The sequence below is a fragment of the Telmatherina bonti genome, assembly GCF_933228915.1.
Source record: "Telmatherina bonti genome assembly, chromosome: 16".
Lineage (NCBI taxonomy): Eukaryota > Metazoa > Chordata > Actinopteri > Atheriniformes > Telmatherinidae > Telmatherina > Telmatherina bonti.
The window spans coordinates 14,746,852-14,759,351 of NC_136614.1; the positions used below are offsets into that span (position 1 = coordinate 14,746,852).

Below are 12,500 nucleotides of genomic sequence, written 5' to 3' on the forward strand. Positions count from 1 at the left end.
GTCATTCCATCACTGTCGCAAAGCTGTATTATCTTACCGTTAGACCCAAAGAGATTAACAGAACAGAAGAAAAACACAAAATCCCCTCAGTCCTCGTATGGGAATGCGTGGCTTTGCCTTCATGTCAGGAAGGGGGAAGAATTGTTCTGAGAAAATGCAGTGCTTTATTGATATGACTGATATTTTGTTTGGTTGCTGCTGAAGATCCAGACTGTGAATGACTTTTGTGGGCTGAATTTAAGCAGGTCCTCTTTGCTCCATGAGCCACATTAATCTCAGCATCTGATTGTTCTGATGAACCCAAAGGTCAACAAGGGAAAGATGGCTTATCCTTTTAAGCTCAACATGATCCACCCAGGAAAAGGGAGAAATCCTGACCAACATGTGGAAAGTCACACAGAGCCATCGAAGAACCCACCAGCTGTGGTTTACTGACTTATCTTCTCTGCTGCTACATTTGCCCTGAAGCAGCTGCAGCTGTGGTTTTGGTTTTGCTCCATTTTAAAGAGCTTAATTCTAAATTGTGTAAAATGAAATGCAAATAGCATAATGAATACATTTTTACTTCCTCTTTCCAGCTACGTGGACTTGTGAAAGTGTATTATTACAAATATACATGATTTTCCCTTTGAGATGGTTTTACAAACACTTTTTGTGCACAATCTTGGCAGCATAATTCAGCAAATGACTCATGGTAAATCTCTTAAAAGATGATGCTGAAGAGCGCAGCCTCTAGTGCTGTAACAAGAGATTCACACCTCCTGAGATGTCTGCTTCTTGTGTCCTGTGGCTTGTTTAGATGTGGACTCAGTGTCCAGGTAGAGTAAACAACATCGTGCATGAACTGGATCAGATGAAGAAGCTGCTGGATGGAAGACCAGAGTGGTCTGAGGAGCTTACGCAGGTGATTTAAATAAAACATGGCACCATTATTCCAATGAAATCTCAACATTTAGATTAAATGTGACGTGAAATGCTGAAATCATCTCAATTTCAATTTATTTTTTATTTAAAAGGGACAATGCCAGTTAATGAATGTCATATACGGTTTGCAGACAAGCCAGATTATAGCCATAGGCTAATTTCCATCTGTTGTCCCCTAACAGATGTTCCCTAAAATTACAAAATAAAACATTGTAAAAGCATATTATTCCATTATTAAAGTGGAACTATTATGTGCATTTCAGGCTAATTTATTTTTATTTCTGAGAACAGAAGGGCTGGCATTGATCGAGTTATTGTCACAAATCGCCTTATTTACTTCAGACCGACCCTCTCCGTAGGCTGTCAGATCAGCCTGTGGGCAAAACGAGTGGATTGAGACTCTTCTGCATTAAGCCCCGCCTCCCGCCACTGCACTACATCGGGAGCGCGCACCGCAACTGCTTTCGCCGTCATTGTAACATCTCATAAACAGAAGGATTAGGCTAATATGAACTCAATAAAAAAAACAAAATACAATGTCAGCACATAGCATACAGCCCTACATGTTGGAACCTGAATCAGACCCTGAAAACGAAGTGGAAAACAGCAACCCACAGCAACGAATGCAGCAGGATGTCTCTCTTTGGTAAACTCACCAGCCATCGTTGGAAATAACTTTATCCCACGTTTTCCACCCGCCTGATGTATTTGTACATGCCCTTGTTAACCAGTAGAAGGTAACCAATCACCGAACCTTATCCCCCGGGACGTCACAAGGATTTCCAAGTAGAAAAAACTCTCTAAAACGACGCGTTTTTCGTCGCCATGGAAACCGACCGGAGAACGTGCTGGAACTCAAACTCAAACTCAAACATGCGTTTAGGTGATAAAAAAAAACAGTGCCGTTCACATGTCTGATGAGGATTCAACACTGTAACACTGTAGAAAGCTCAGAAAATACCATAACCTCTTTAAACAATCATTATTATAAAAGTCATTACATTCATTACATTAGTTAAGACACCCAACAGATGTGCCTGAGTACAGCCATAACAGAGTGCAGTCAATATAAATAACATTCAAAACAGCAGTGTTTCAGGGTGAAATACCCGAGTTTCTGCCAGCCGAGAAAGCGTTCAGCTTATTGTCTATTTCATACAAACGGTAGTAATAATCAAAGTCTACAGGTGAATAAGTTATAATAATTATCTGTTACATACTGGTGGACTAAAATAGTAATAGTCTAAGTATATAGTAAGTGAGTTTATAATCACCAGTATTCTCTATGTAATAGAAGCCATCTGAGAGAAAACTTCATGACTTCGTTGGCTTCAAAACTGGTTAAAGTTTCCTCAACTCCACCAGTAGCTCCCCCATCCCATCAGCCTCCGACTTTACCCCCCTTTCTCTTGTTTAATGCCCCCATGCTTTCACTCCCCTCCCCCGTTTCTACCCCTTCTACCCTCCCCCTGTCTCGCCTCCGCAGCCCTTTAATCTGGGTGGTCAGTGCGAACACGAGTGAGAGGTAAAGCAGCTTGTAGCCACACAACTTGTACATGGCTGTCTGACTGCGTGTTTCTCTGTGTTATGCAGGAGACTGAGCTCTCTCTGCAGCGTTTGGCCGGTGGATTACAGGAACTGGCCACCATGAAGACAGACCTGTCCCAGTATGTCACGGCCAGTGACTCGATACTGCTGGAGCAGCAGCTGGAGCAGCTCCATGGTCAGTGGGAAGAGCTGTGTGTGAAGGTAAGATCTTATTTTTGAGGAGTGGAAGGCCTTGAGAAGAGTCTGAGGCAGAGATCGTAGATGGAACAGGTGGAGGGAGACGTTTGTGGAGGGGGAGAAGGAGGGAAAAGTCGCTACCAGCGGTTTCTTGGCAGGGACCAGCAGCACAAAGCCTCTGCACTTTTGAGGCTGAACACACACACACACACACACACACACACACACACACACACACACTCATTTGTTTGATAAAAGAACCAGCTTCATGGAGGGAAAACTATTTCTTGTCCTCTCATTAAAATTGCCAAAACTTGTGTCCACACATTTTAAATGATCCAGTTTTCTTCACAGTTCTGCCACAAAAAATATAAAAACATCAATCTTTCGCTAAATATTTATTTTGATTCAGTTGTCACCAGTAGTTTTCCCTCCACGTATCTGCATACGAGTGCACACATTTCTGAGTCAGGCTGTCCAACATTGCAGGCTGTTAATTCTGTGATTACATTATTACTGAAAGCAGCTCCACTCAGGCTCACATTCCTCCAGATAAAGTCTTCTGGCTTGAAGACAAGTCGACACTTGTTCTTAAATAACCAACAGTTATGACAAGCTTCAGAGGTTTCTGTCAGTTATTATGGACTTATGAGATCATTTAGACTTGTGCTAATTGGATTCGCAGTTAGAGTAGCTGTTTCCACCTGCTCTTGTCTTGGCAGGAGTTACTCGAATGAACAAGTGTGGAAACAGCAGCCAAGAATGTGTTGTTAGTTTCACACTGCAACACATTCATGAGGAGAATTTCATTCTTTTCAAGTCTGAGCAAAAATAAACCATAAATATAATGTCGGATTTTCTTAAAACCACTTGATTCCTTCAAGGAAAGAGCTGCTGGACTCCCCTGGAGTGTCCTGCATGCAGGAAGGTTATTCTTAACCATTTATATTAACGACAACAAAAAAACCTAAACTATTATTCTATAATAAGTTTATTTAAAAACACTGATTAATGGCAGCAGATCATCACAACTATGATTCTTGTCATGGATGTGAGCCAGTTCAGTTTCAGCTTCATAGTTAACAGGTTGTTGATGGGGGAGCCGCTGGAATGGCTCTGATGAGCAGATGGCTTGGCTGGGCTGAGGGGATTCAGGGGACAGCCTCTATTGTTCCTGGGGCAGCACAGTGTCCTCACGAGGTGACTGCAGCTCACAATACACTCTGAATTCTCCCTGGTCCAGAAGGCCCGTCAGTGTTAGTTCATTATAACCAAAGCAGGATTCATTTAAATCCAATAAATGCCCCTAGACAGTAAAATGAAGCATGTTCATCTATGCCTGGAGGGCATATTAAGCCCCCAAAACCTTAAAAAGATCATCAGCGCCCCCCCTCTTCTCATCTTCATGATGGGGTGTTTTCATAGCATTAAGCTGTCATTAGGAAAATGGACCTTGTTAATTTTACCAAATAGCCAGACTCTCCAGCAGGTTTCTCTCAATTCAGTTGATTGCTGATTCTGCTGGATTAAATGTCCCAGAAGCTTCAATGTAACGAGAAATAACATTTAATATTTTTTTGCTTTTACAGCATTTTAATCTGTCCTTTATCATGTGATCGCATTTTGTATACTTATGGGATTTTGAAACAAGCTGGCAATTTCCCAAGCTGTATGCCCCCTGTTGCACACCAAGCTTGAGTCTAAATGCATGGTGGTGTATTATATATGGGTCACAGTGTTTCCAGAATGCATACTAGCGAGTACCATAACTAATAACCCCGTTTCAGACTGGACGGACTTTCACCAAGGTATTTAGCACCACTCCTTTCAGGCTTTCGCACCTATTGGACCTTTATGTTGTCAGCACCGCTTAAGAAAAATAGCTGGTTATGCATTTGTTTCATGGTTCTTAGTTTGACTGTATAGTTTTATTGCCGAAAACAATCAGCTTGCTTAAAGTGGCAAATTTTGCAGCAAAAGTCAGTTGTGGATAATTGAAGTCCTTCAAAATTCATCACTTGAAGTAGAAAAAAGACAAACAAAAAACAAGAAATGTACCAGTATGTTCCTGTTGCTCAAAAGCTCTTTAAACCTTCAGAGTTTTTTTTATGTCTGTTTGAGATTTGATATCTCACACTTATCCTTGCAGAGATGCCGGCCATGCTGTCGAGCATGCGTGCAGCAACACTCACTGAACACGTCACTTTGATTCCTTCCAGGTATCTTTACGCAGGCAAGAAATAGCAGACCACCTCAATGCCTGGACCATCTTTAATGACAAGAATAAAGAGTTCTGCGATTGGTTAACTCAGATGGAGAACAAGGTTTGCCACAGTGGAGATCTGAGCATTGAGGAAATGGTGGAAAAACTGAAGAAGGTAAAGGACATTTCTAAATGAATAAAGGGCCTTTTTTTTAGGTCCTACATGACAAGCTCTAAAACAAAACACACGCAACAAAGTTGTTATAGCAATTAGCATTTAGCTTTCATTATATTAGAATGATTCAGGAAAATCTGAAACTCATAAATACATTCAATATGGATTTGAATGTTTCTTTTATTATTACATCAATATTTTTTATGAATAATTTCCCTTTTGCAACACACAGTTACATCCTACTTTGCAATATTATTTATTAGCCTGACATAAAGTATATTTTATTTCAACTGGAGATTATTATAATCCATAAAAGTGCAACATGAATTATTTCATTTTTCATTTCATTTTATTTTTTATTTAATTCAAAACAACATAAAAATAAATACAAAATAAAACTGCCAACTAAATATGGCTTGATTAAAAAGGAGCAGAAAGAAGAGCAATCTTATGATATCTGCCCCTTAATTTCAGAATCATCTTATGTCCATTCTTATTATACATGTTACAATATTCACATACAACATCCAGTTGTTCCAAAATTTGCATTAATTACCCATTACATTCCTTTTTTTTAGTAGTTTTGAAAGCATTTACAGATATTCAAAATGTAACACCATCGTAATTATTCAAGGTAATTCACATTATGCCTCTAACTCTTCATAAGTCTTTAATATTGTTCTTTTTATGCTCTTCTTAAACACATTGATTGTTCACAATTCTTTACCTTCTTTTTGAAGCTCATTCCATAAATTTATTTCTTTCACGGTAATCGTTCGTTCCATTATTTTTACTGGCAACATGTTCCTGTTTGCTTTATACAATACCTAAAGAATATTACTATATCATTTACTGTATCATAGAATTTTATTAAATTACATTTTATAAACAGTGGGTTTGATGGATCTCTATATCTACTGTTGTATTGTTATCCTGTTAATAACAGATGGTGGCCTGGAATGGGCTGGTTGTGTACTCTTTGTTCACACGCCACAGTAGTTCTTTCAGGATCTGAAAGCCTTTTGTACTTTCCTGTCTCATTACGAAGTACGCTCACTTAGTCAACAAGATAATAACAGGTTTAAATGACCAAGAATGGTTGTTTTGGTTCCTGAATTAGATGAGAACATTGGAAGCACTTGATGCTGAGCTGTAACTACTAAGCCAGCAAACGATAGCACTTCCTTCAGATATCTTTCTGAGAAGACACAGAAACAGGTGAAATCCACGTCTTTTGTGTTTTCCAGCTCATTGGAAACTATAATACTTGAGATTTACTGTCACATTTCCGCAGGACTGCATGGAGGAAATCAACTTGTTCAGTGAGAACAAGAGCCACCTGAAGCAGCTGGGAGAGCAGCTGCTACTCGCCAGTGACGAGGCAAAGCAGACTCAGGTCCATGGGTCGCTGCAGGAAGTCAATCAGCGATGGCACAACCTATTTCACCACATCGAAGCCAGGTGAGAGCAACCCCAGCTGTCACAGCGGGGTACTGTGTGTTTATTTCAATTAAGCACTTCCCAAAACATGATGTTGATGGCGTGCAGAAAGCACTTTGCAGAGACAAGCAGTGAGATGAGGGCTGCGTTGGAAGTCAGATTGTGTTTGTGTGCATGTAGTTAAGTTGGATCAGATTTAAATTCACATCATTATCCTCCAGCACAAGCACCCTTCACAGCAAAAGCTTGTCTGCAGCTAAAAGCATAATTAAGTAGTAAAAAGCTTTAACTGGAGGCCTTGAAGTAAACAATGGCTGTTAAGGGTATCTATCCACCTGCTGTTGTGTCAGCTATGCTCCGCAGCTGTCTGGAATACACGGCCTCTAATGTACAGACTGGAAAGGTTAAGCCATGTGTTGTTAAACTGTTACTGGCCTCCCAGACAGATGGAAAGCCCAGTGGAAGAGCAGGGGATCCAGATTTCATCTAATAACCTGGAACCCCCAACCTTCCCCCCACCACTGTGAAAGAAAAAAGCTGTGCTTAAATCTCAGACAATACCATATGTCCCCAAGTCCTCGCTCACTGCCCCCACTTTTTGTAGTCTGTTAGCGGAATGACTCATGAAGGAGGGGGGAAATGGTATGTCGGTATGTGTTAATCGCTGATTCTCAAATTGAGGCCCTCCCGAATACTCCATAAGCAGACCATTAAGCTCGACTGCGTGCAGACAAACAACATGGGATGCAACTTGCTTCAAAGAACCACAATTTAAAAAAAAACAAAACAAAAAAAAAAATGGAATCACATCTTACCTTTTACTAAAAACCTCAAATGGTGAGAGAAGTAAATCAAGTAAAGCTTGTTAGGGTGAAATAAAAGTTGGATTTGTTAACATGTAAATTGCATTGTCATGAGGTGTGAAGTAGTTTACCCGTTAACCTATAAGAAGCCAGCGTGACATATACAATAAATACAGTTTCTGAGACACTTTATGCTACAAACTTTGCTCAAAATCCTGTAAAACACAATCTGATTTTTGTCTTCTGTGACTTAATATACACCAAAAAGCAGAAGATTACATTATAAAGAGTTCGAACTATCACATGGTAATAAATGCTAAATATCCCTAAAATAAATTGGCACTTTGTTTATTTTACATTTTCTTTAAAAGGATAAATAAAGACATCTTTTTTTTTTTTTTTTAAAAATGGAATAATGGAAAAATATTTTTTTCATGGGTGAGTGCCTTATAAGTTAATGCCTTGATTTATTTATAATGAAATAAAAGTAAAAAATAAGTAAAAGACTGGAATCAAGTCAGATATTATTAAGTAGTAAAATATAAATAAATAACGAAAATGGTATAACAGAGAAATAATACAAAAAATAGTGACTTAAAATAGTGAATAAAATTGATTAATACATTAAATAAATGAATTAGAATGATATAGAATATACAAACAACAGTAGCAGTTTGGAGCAACTTTGCAACACCAGGCATCAAAGGGTTAATTCAGGTGCAAGTAGAGGAGAGTAGAAAATATTAAATGAATAAAGGACAGCACACATGAAGAGTTGTGTTTTACAGTTAGGAGTAAACGCCAAATGGAGTTTCATCACTGTGTAACTTGAAGCCCTCCTGTGGTCAGCTGCTCTTTATCTGCGTCCTACAACCGTATATCCTCACTTCTCCTTCAACTCTTTTCTGCTTCATTTTCTCCATCCATTCTGTTCTCCTCCATCTCCTGAACAAGCACCCCTGACCGGGTTTTGTGTCTTTGTTTGGCCTCCACATGAAGCTGCTGGCCTTTGTTCGTCTGTCAGAGGTGGAGAGGGAGTGAAAGGGAGAAAGAGGTCTGTTAGTCGAGCAGGGTGGTTGCATCTGCAGAGCAGAGGAGTATTTTTCTAAGGGTAATTTACACCGACTGTATTATGTCTTGATTACATGGCCATAAACATGTAGGCCTGTGTGTTAATACATGGACTGCTACTGACCACATACTGTACTGTCAACCTTTCTCTAGACAAAGCCTTGGAAACATGTAAGCCTGATGCAAAAACACACAGAGATCTTAATCCCTTATATTCACATACAGTTTGGTCAAATTCCCACTTTTTGAGACTATATAACAGTTTATTTAACAAATGTCTGACCTGAATCTGCTAAATGTTGGTTAAATTACATTATAGTGTGGCATTTAAGTGGAATAAAGGCATTCTTTTCAATACTTTATGTAGAGTGTTGTTTTGTTTTGTTTACTTTAAAGTTAAAACGTAAGACTTGTGTGACTGTTAGAAAACTTTGACAAATGTCTAATACCTTTATCAGGATGTTTCTGAAAGCTACATCCAAGCCCCCCTTTCCATCGCAACAGCCAGATTTTGCAGACTGTAAGTTTAGGCAAACACTAAGAATGTTTTGTTTTGTTTTTACATTTGATTTCTACACTTCATTTTCAGCTGCTCTCAGTAAAAAAGCCCATCAGAATCTAACTTGTGCTTTTTGAGATAGCAAGAAGCTATCTTAGTGAAAGATGGGTTGATAAAACGGTCTAATACTTGTAGGTAATCTTGAGCTATACATGCAACATATGTTTGGAAGAATTTAATTTATTCTTCGTTCAAACATTTCTGCTCCAAGCTGTTTTTTTTACCTCTTATTTTTCTGATGGAAAACATCCCCCTCGCCACTCTGACAGGCTCTCCTGGACCTTGTCAGGAGAAGACGAATCAAATGGGGAAATTAACTCAAACTCCAAAATGGGGCACACTTAAGGCTTTTAAGCCTCAGAAAAGAGCTTTTATTGTCCCATGTGTTGCTATGACACCAGTTAGTGTGCACAGTGTGTGCGCTCGTAAACGGGACAGTTGCCATGGTGACTTTAGATCTAGTGAAAGATACCTGAGAGGGTTGTAGGTTCATGAAAAGCTTTCTTTCTCTCTTGCTTTCCTAAAGACAAGTTTCTCCCTGTGTCCTCTATATTTTGGAATCATTTTATTTAATCAGGCCTCCATTAATGATCCAACTGTCCCCGTTTGGCAGAGAAAGTTTGACAAAGTTTGAGAAATTCAGAACCCGTCTGCGTGGATATGCACAAGTGCCTTAATGAGTCATTAAAGTTTATGCTCATGTGGTTTATTGGACTTGAAGTTTGGAATATCCAGTTTGTAAAACATTGCATGTGTCTGGTTTCTCAGGGTGAAGAAGCTGAAGGAGACTTTGGTGACGGTGCAGCAGCTGGATAAGAACATGAGTAACCTCCGCTCGTGGTTGTCTCGCATTGAGGCTGAGCTGTCCAGACCCATCACCTACAGCGTCTGTCACGAACGGGAGATCCAGAGGAGGCTGGCTGAGCAGCAGGTAGATATCACACTAAGTTAACACACCATTCGCTGTTTTAAAGCTCCTTTTCCTGAACATTTTATTTATCATTTAATTATTGTTGTTTTTTAGTTTTTTAAATTCTTTTCGAGGTCTCAGTCACTCCCTCTTCCTCTTTGTCTCATTTTGTCATCATTAATAATTTACACTTGTCCTTGGTGGTCTTACTGTCCTCATGTACAGCCTTACTGTCTCTGTACTGATGTTTAATACATGAGGTCTGTGGTATGGGCTGCAATAATGCCTGTGTTTATGTCTGTACAGGAGCTGCAGAGGGACATTGAAAAGCACACAGAAGGTGTTGCATCGGTTCTCAGTCTGTGCGATGTTCTGCTGCGGGATGAAGATGCTGCCGGAGGCTCTGAGGCGGAGAGTGACTCCCTGCAGGAAACCAGCCGGAGCTTGGACCAGCGCTGGAGGACTATCTGTGCTTTGGCTCTGGACAGAAGGCTCAGGTAGATGATAGAGATGTGCACATTCTGGTCTTTGTGTCAAGAATTTGATCTCTAACAAAGATCAAACATCGTCTCCTGTTGCATGTCAAGTATAAGAGATGTGGAATAAAACTGAATAAAGAACTGATAAATGATTGGTTGACACCACAGTTCGACCACATGAAGATGTTTAGTTTTTCAGATAAATCTGATGCTGTCATACTAAAAGAATTTTGTTGGTTTGTTTGTGACCTAAATAAAAAATCCTTTTTGATTAACAGCCTATTTTGGAAGCTTCCAATACGCACTGTGTTTTTATTAGGTTGGATGTTGCATAAGAAGTGTATTAATGAGTATCTCCTTCACTGTAAACATGTCTTTTTGCAGGATCGAGGAGACATGGACACTCTGGTGCAAGTTCCTTAATGACTACTCCCGCTTCGAGGATTGGCTCAAGATGGCGGAGAGAACTGCCGCCAACCCCAACTCTGCAGACGTCCTCTTTACAGTTGCCAAGGAAGAACTGAAGAAGTTCGAGGTCAGTTGCGAGGACGACAACAGCCATAAAAGTCAAATAGTTAATCTATTTTTTTTTTTAACTTTCTTTACTGTGAAGCTGCAAAATCTTGCAGTTTAGTTTCTCTTTTATGTAACTAGGTGGTGGAAAAACTGAATATGTGGTGTAGAATCCACTTTGTTTAGTATTGCTGCTTGGAAAAGTCTAGAGGTTTGTCCTGATTGTAAACAACTGGGAGCCTGCTGGTGTGTTGGTAGGAGGTGACCTCCTGTGGTGCTCCTCAGTAGAAAATAATTCCATGGAGTAGAGAGAAAGCGTTCTGGAGGGGAATGACTGCCACTGCCATATTGTACCACCTAATTACTACCCATATTTCTATACCGGACGGCACAGTGATGTAGCGGTTAGCACTGTGGCCTCATAGCAAGAAGGTTGCTGGGTTGATCCTCGACTGGGTGGAGGCTCAAACTGTGGCCTTTCTGTGTGTTTGCATGTCCCCCTGGGTACTCCCCAGGTACTTCAGCATCTTCCCACCACCATGCATGTTAGGTTAATTGGTTAATCTTCATTTTCTCTATAGTGTGAATGGTTGTTTGTCTCTCTGTGTTGGCCATGTAATGGACTGGTGACCTCCAGGGTGTACCCTGCCTCTCGCCCACAGACTGCTGGGATGGGCTCTGTCAGTTAGCCGTCAGTCATATAACTGATATGAAAAGGCGTGAGACTGCTTTTATAGTCCAAAAATGACCATTATCACATTCCACACAGAAACAGCAGGCTTTTTATCCCATCTTGCTGCCAAACCTGAAGAAATCAGCCCATTAAGGTGGGGGCTGCAATAACAAAACCACAATACTAACACATCTTTTAAAGCATTAAACACAACAAAGCATAAATATTTACATATACACATCTCTTTCTATATATACACATCAGTCAGTGACTATCCAACCTCGTTACATGCATGAAACTATTTTATCTTTACACTACATCCCCCTGCTTGTTAACATGGTACGCTCCTGTAGCTCTGAAGCAGGTAGTTGAGCCTGCTCCCCTCTTTTAGCTCTTGTGCTCCTCCAAGAAGGCAAGAGGTAAGTAGTGACTTTAGCTGTTGAAATGATAACAAAAACAAATATATAGGAAGTTTTCCAACCAAACAATGTTAATTAAAACTCTCATCACAGAGGAAGGATGGCCAGTCCCCCCTCCACAAACACCTATCAACATTTGATTTTGAACATTTAAAAAAAAAAACAAAACAAAACAATTGATCAGTGTGCTTGATTATTGTCATCATATACCTTCTGCATGAACTATAAAGCAATATTTGGTGATGGAGTCACACATGTCCATCACAGGCTCATGTGGCCCCACAACCCATAATCGTACTAAATGCCTCGGAAAATGAATGAATGACGGAATTTCTATGCCGCTGCATCAAATTTCATCTCTTGGCAAATAATTGGCTTCGTTAAATGTGGTTCAAACCGGAGTTGGTGCATTCTTTGTTTAGCCATCGTTAAAATCTTCCTGACAATAAAAGAAAGGAAACTGAAACCCCACAAAGAGCTGCATTTAAAGCTTTGTGCGTTTTTTTTTTGTTTGTTTTTTTTTTAACCTCTGCTTCATTTAAAAACTAAATTAATTTACTTTAAAACTGGTTCAGAATAATAATCTGCGCACGAATAATCCTTCTT

The 12,500-nt window shown here is 39.8% G+C and overlaps 1 protein-coding gene across 6 annotated transcripts in view; it reads left to right on the forward strand.

Moving 5' to 3' along the window:
* The window catches only part of syne2a (spectrin repeat containing, nuclear envelope 2a), a 93,433-nt gene that overhangs the window by 73,330 nt on the left and 7,603 nt on the right, over positions 1-12,500 (forward strand). For all 6 annotated transcript variants that reach the window (XM_079255428.1, XM_079255432.1, XM_079255429.1 and 3 more), the window contains 7 exons: positions 800-904; positions 2,518-2,673; positions 4,869-5,027; positions 6,322-6,488; positions 9,669-9,831; positions 10,117-10,307; positions 10,674-10,824. In XM_079255428.1, the coding sequence (XP_079111554.1) occupies positions 800-904; positions 2,518-2,673; positions 4,869-5,027; positions 6,322-6,488; positions 9,669-9,831; positions 10,117-10,307; positions 10,674-10,824 (1,092 nt within the window). The remainder of the gene's footprint in view (positions 1-799; positions 905-2,517; positions 2,674-4,868; positions 5,028-6,321; positions 6,489-9,668; positions 9,832-10,116; positions 10,308-10,673; positions 10,825-12,500) is intronic.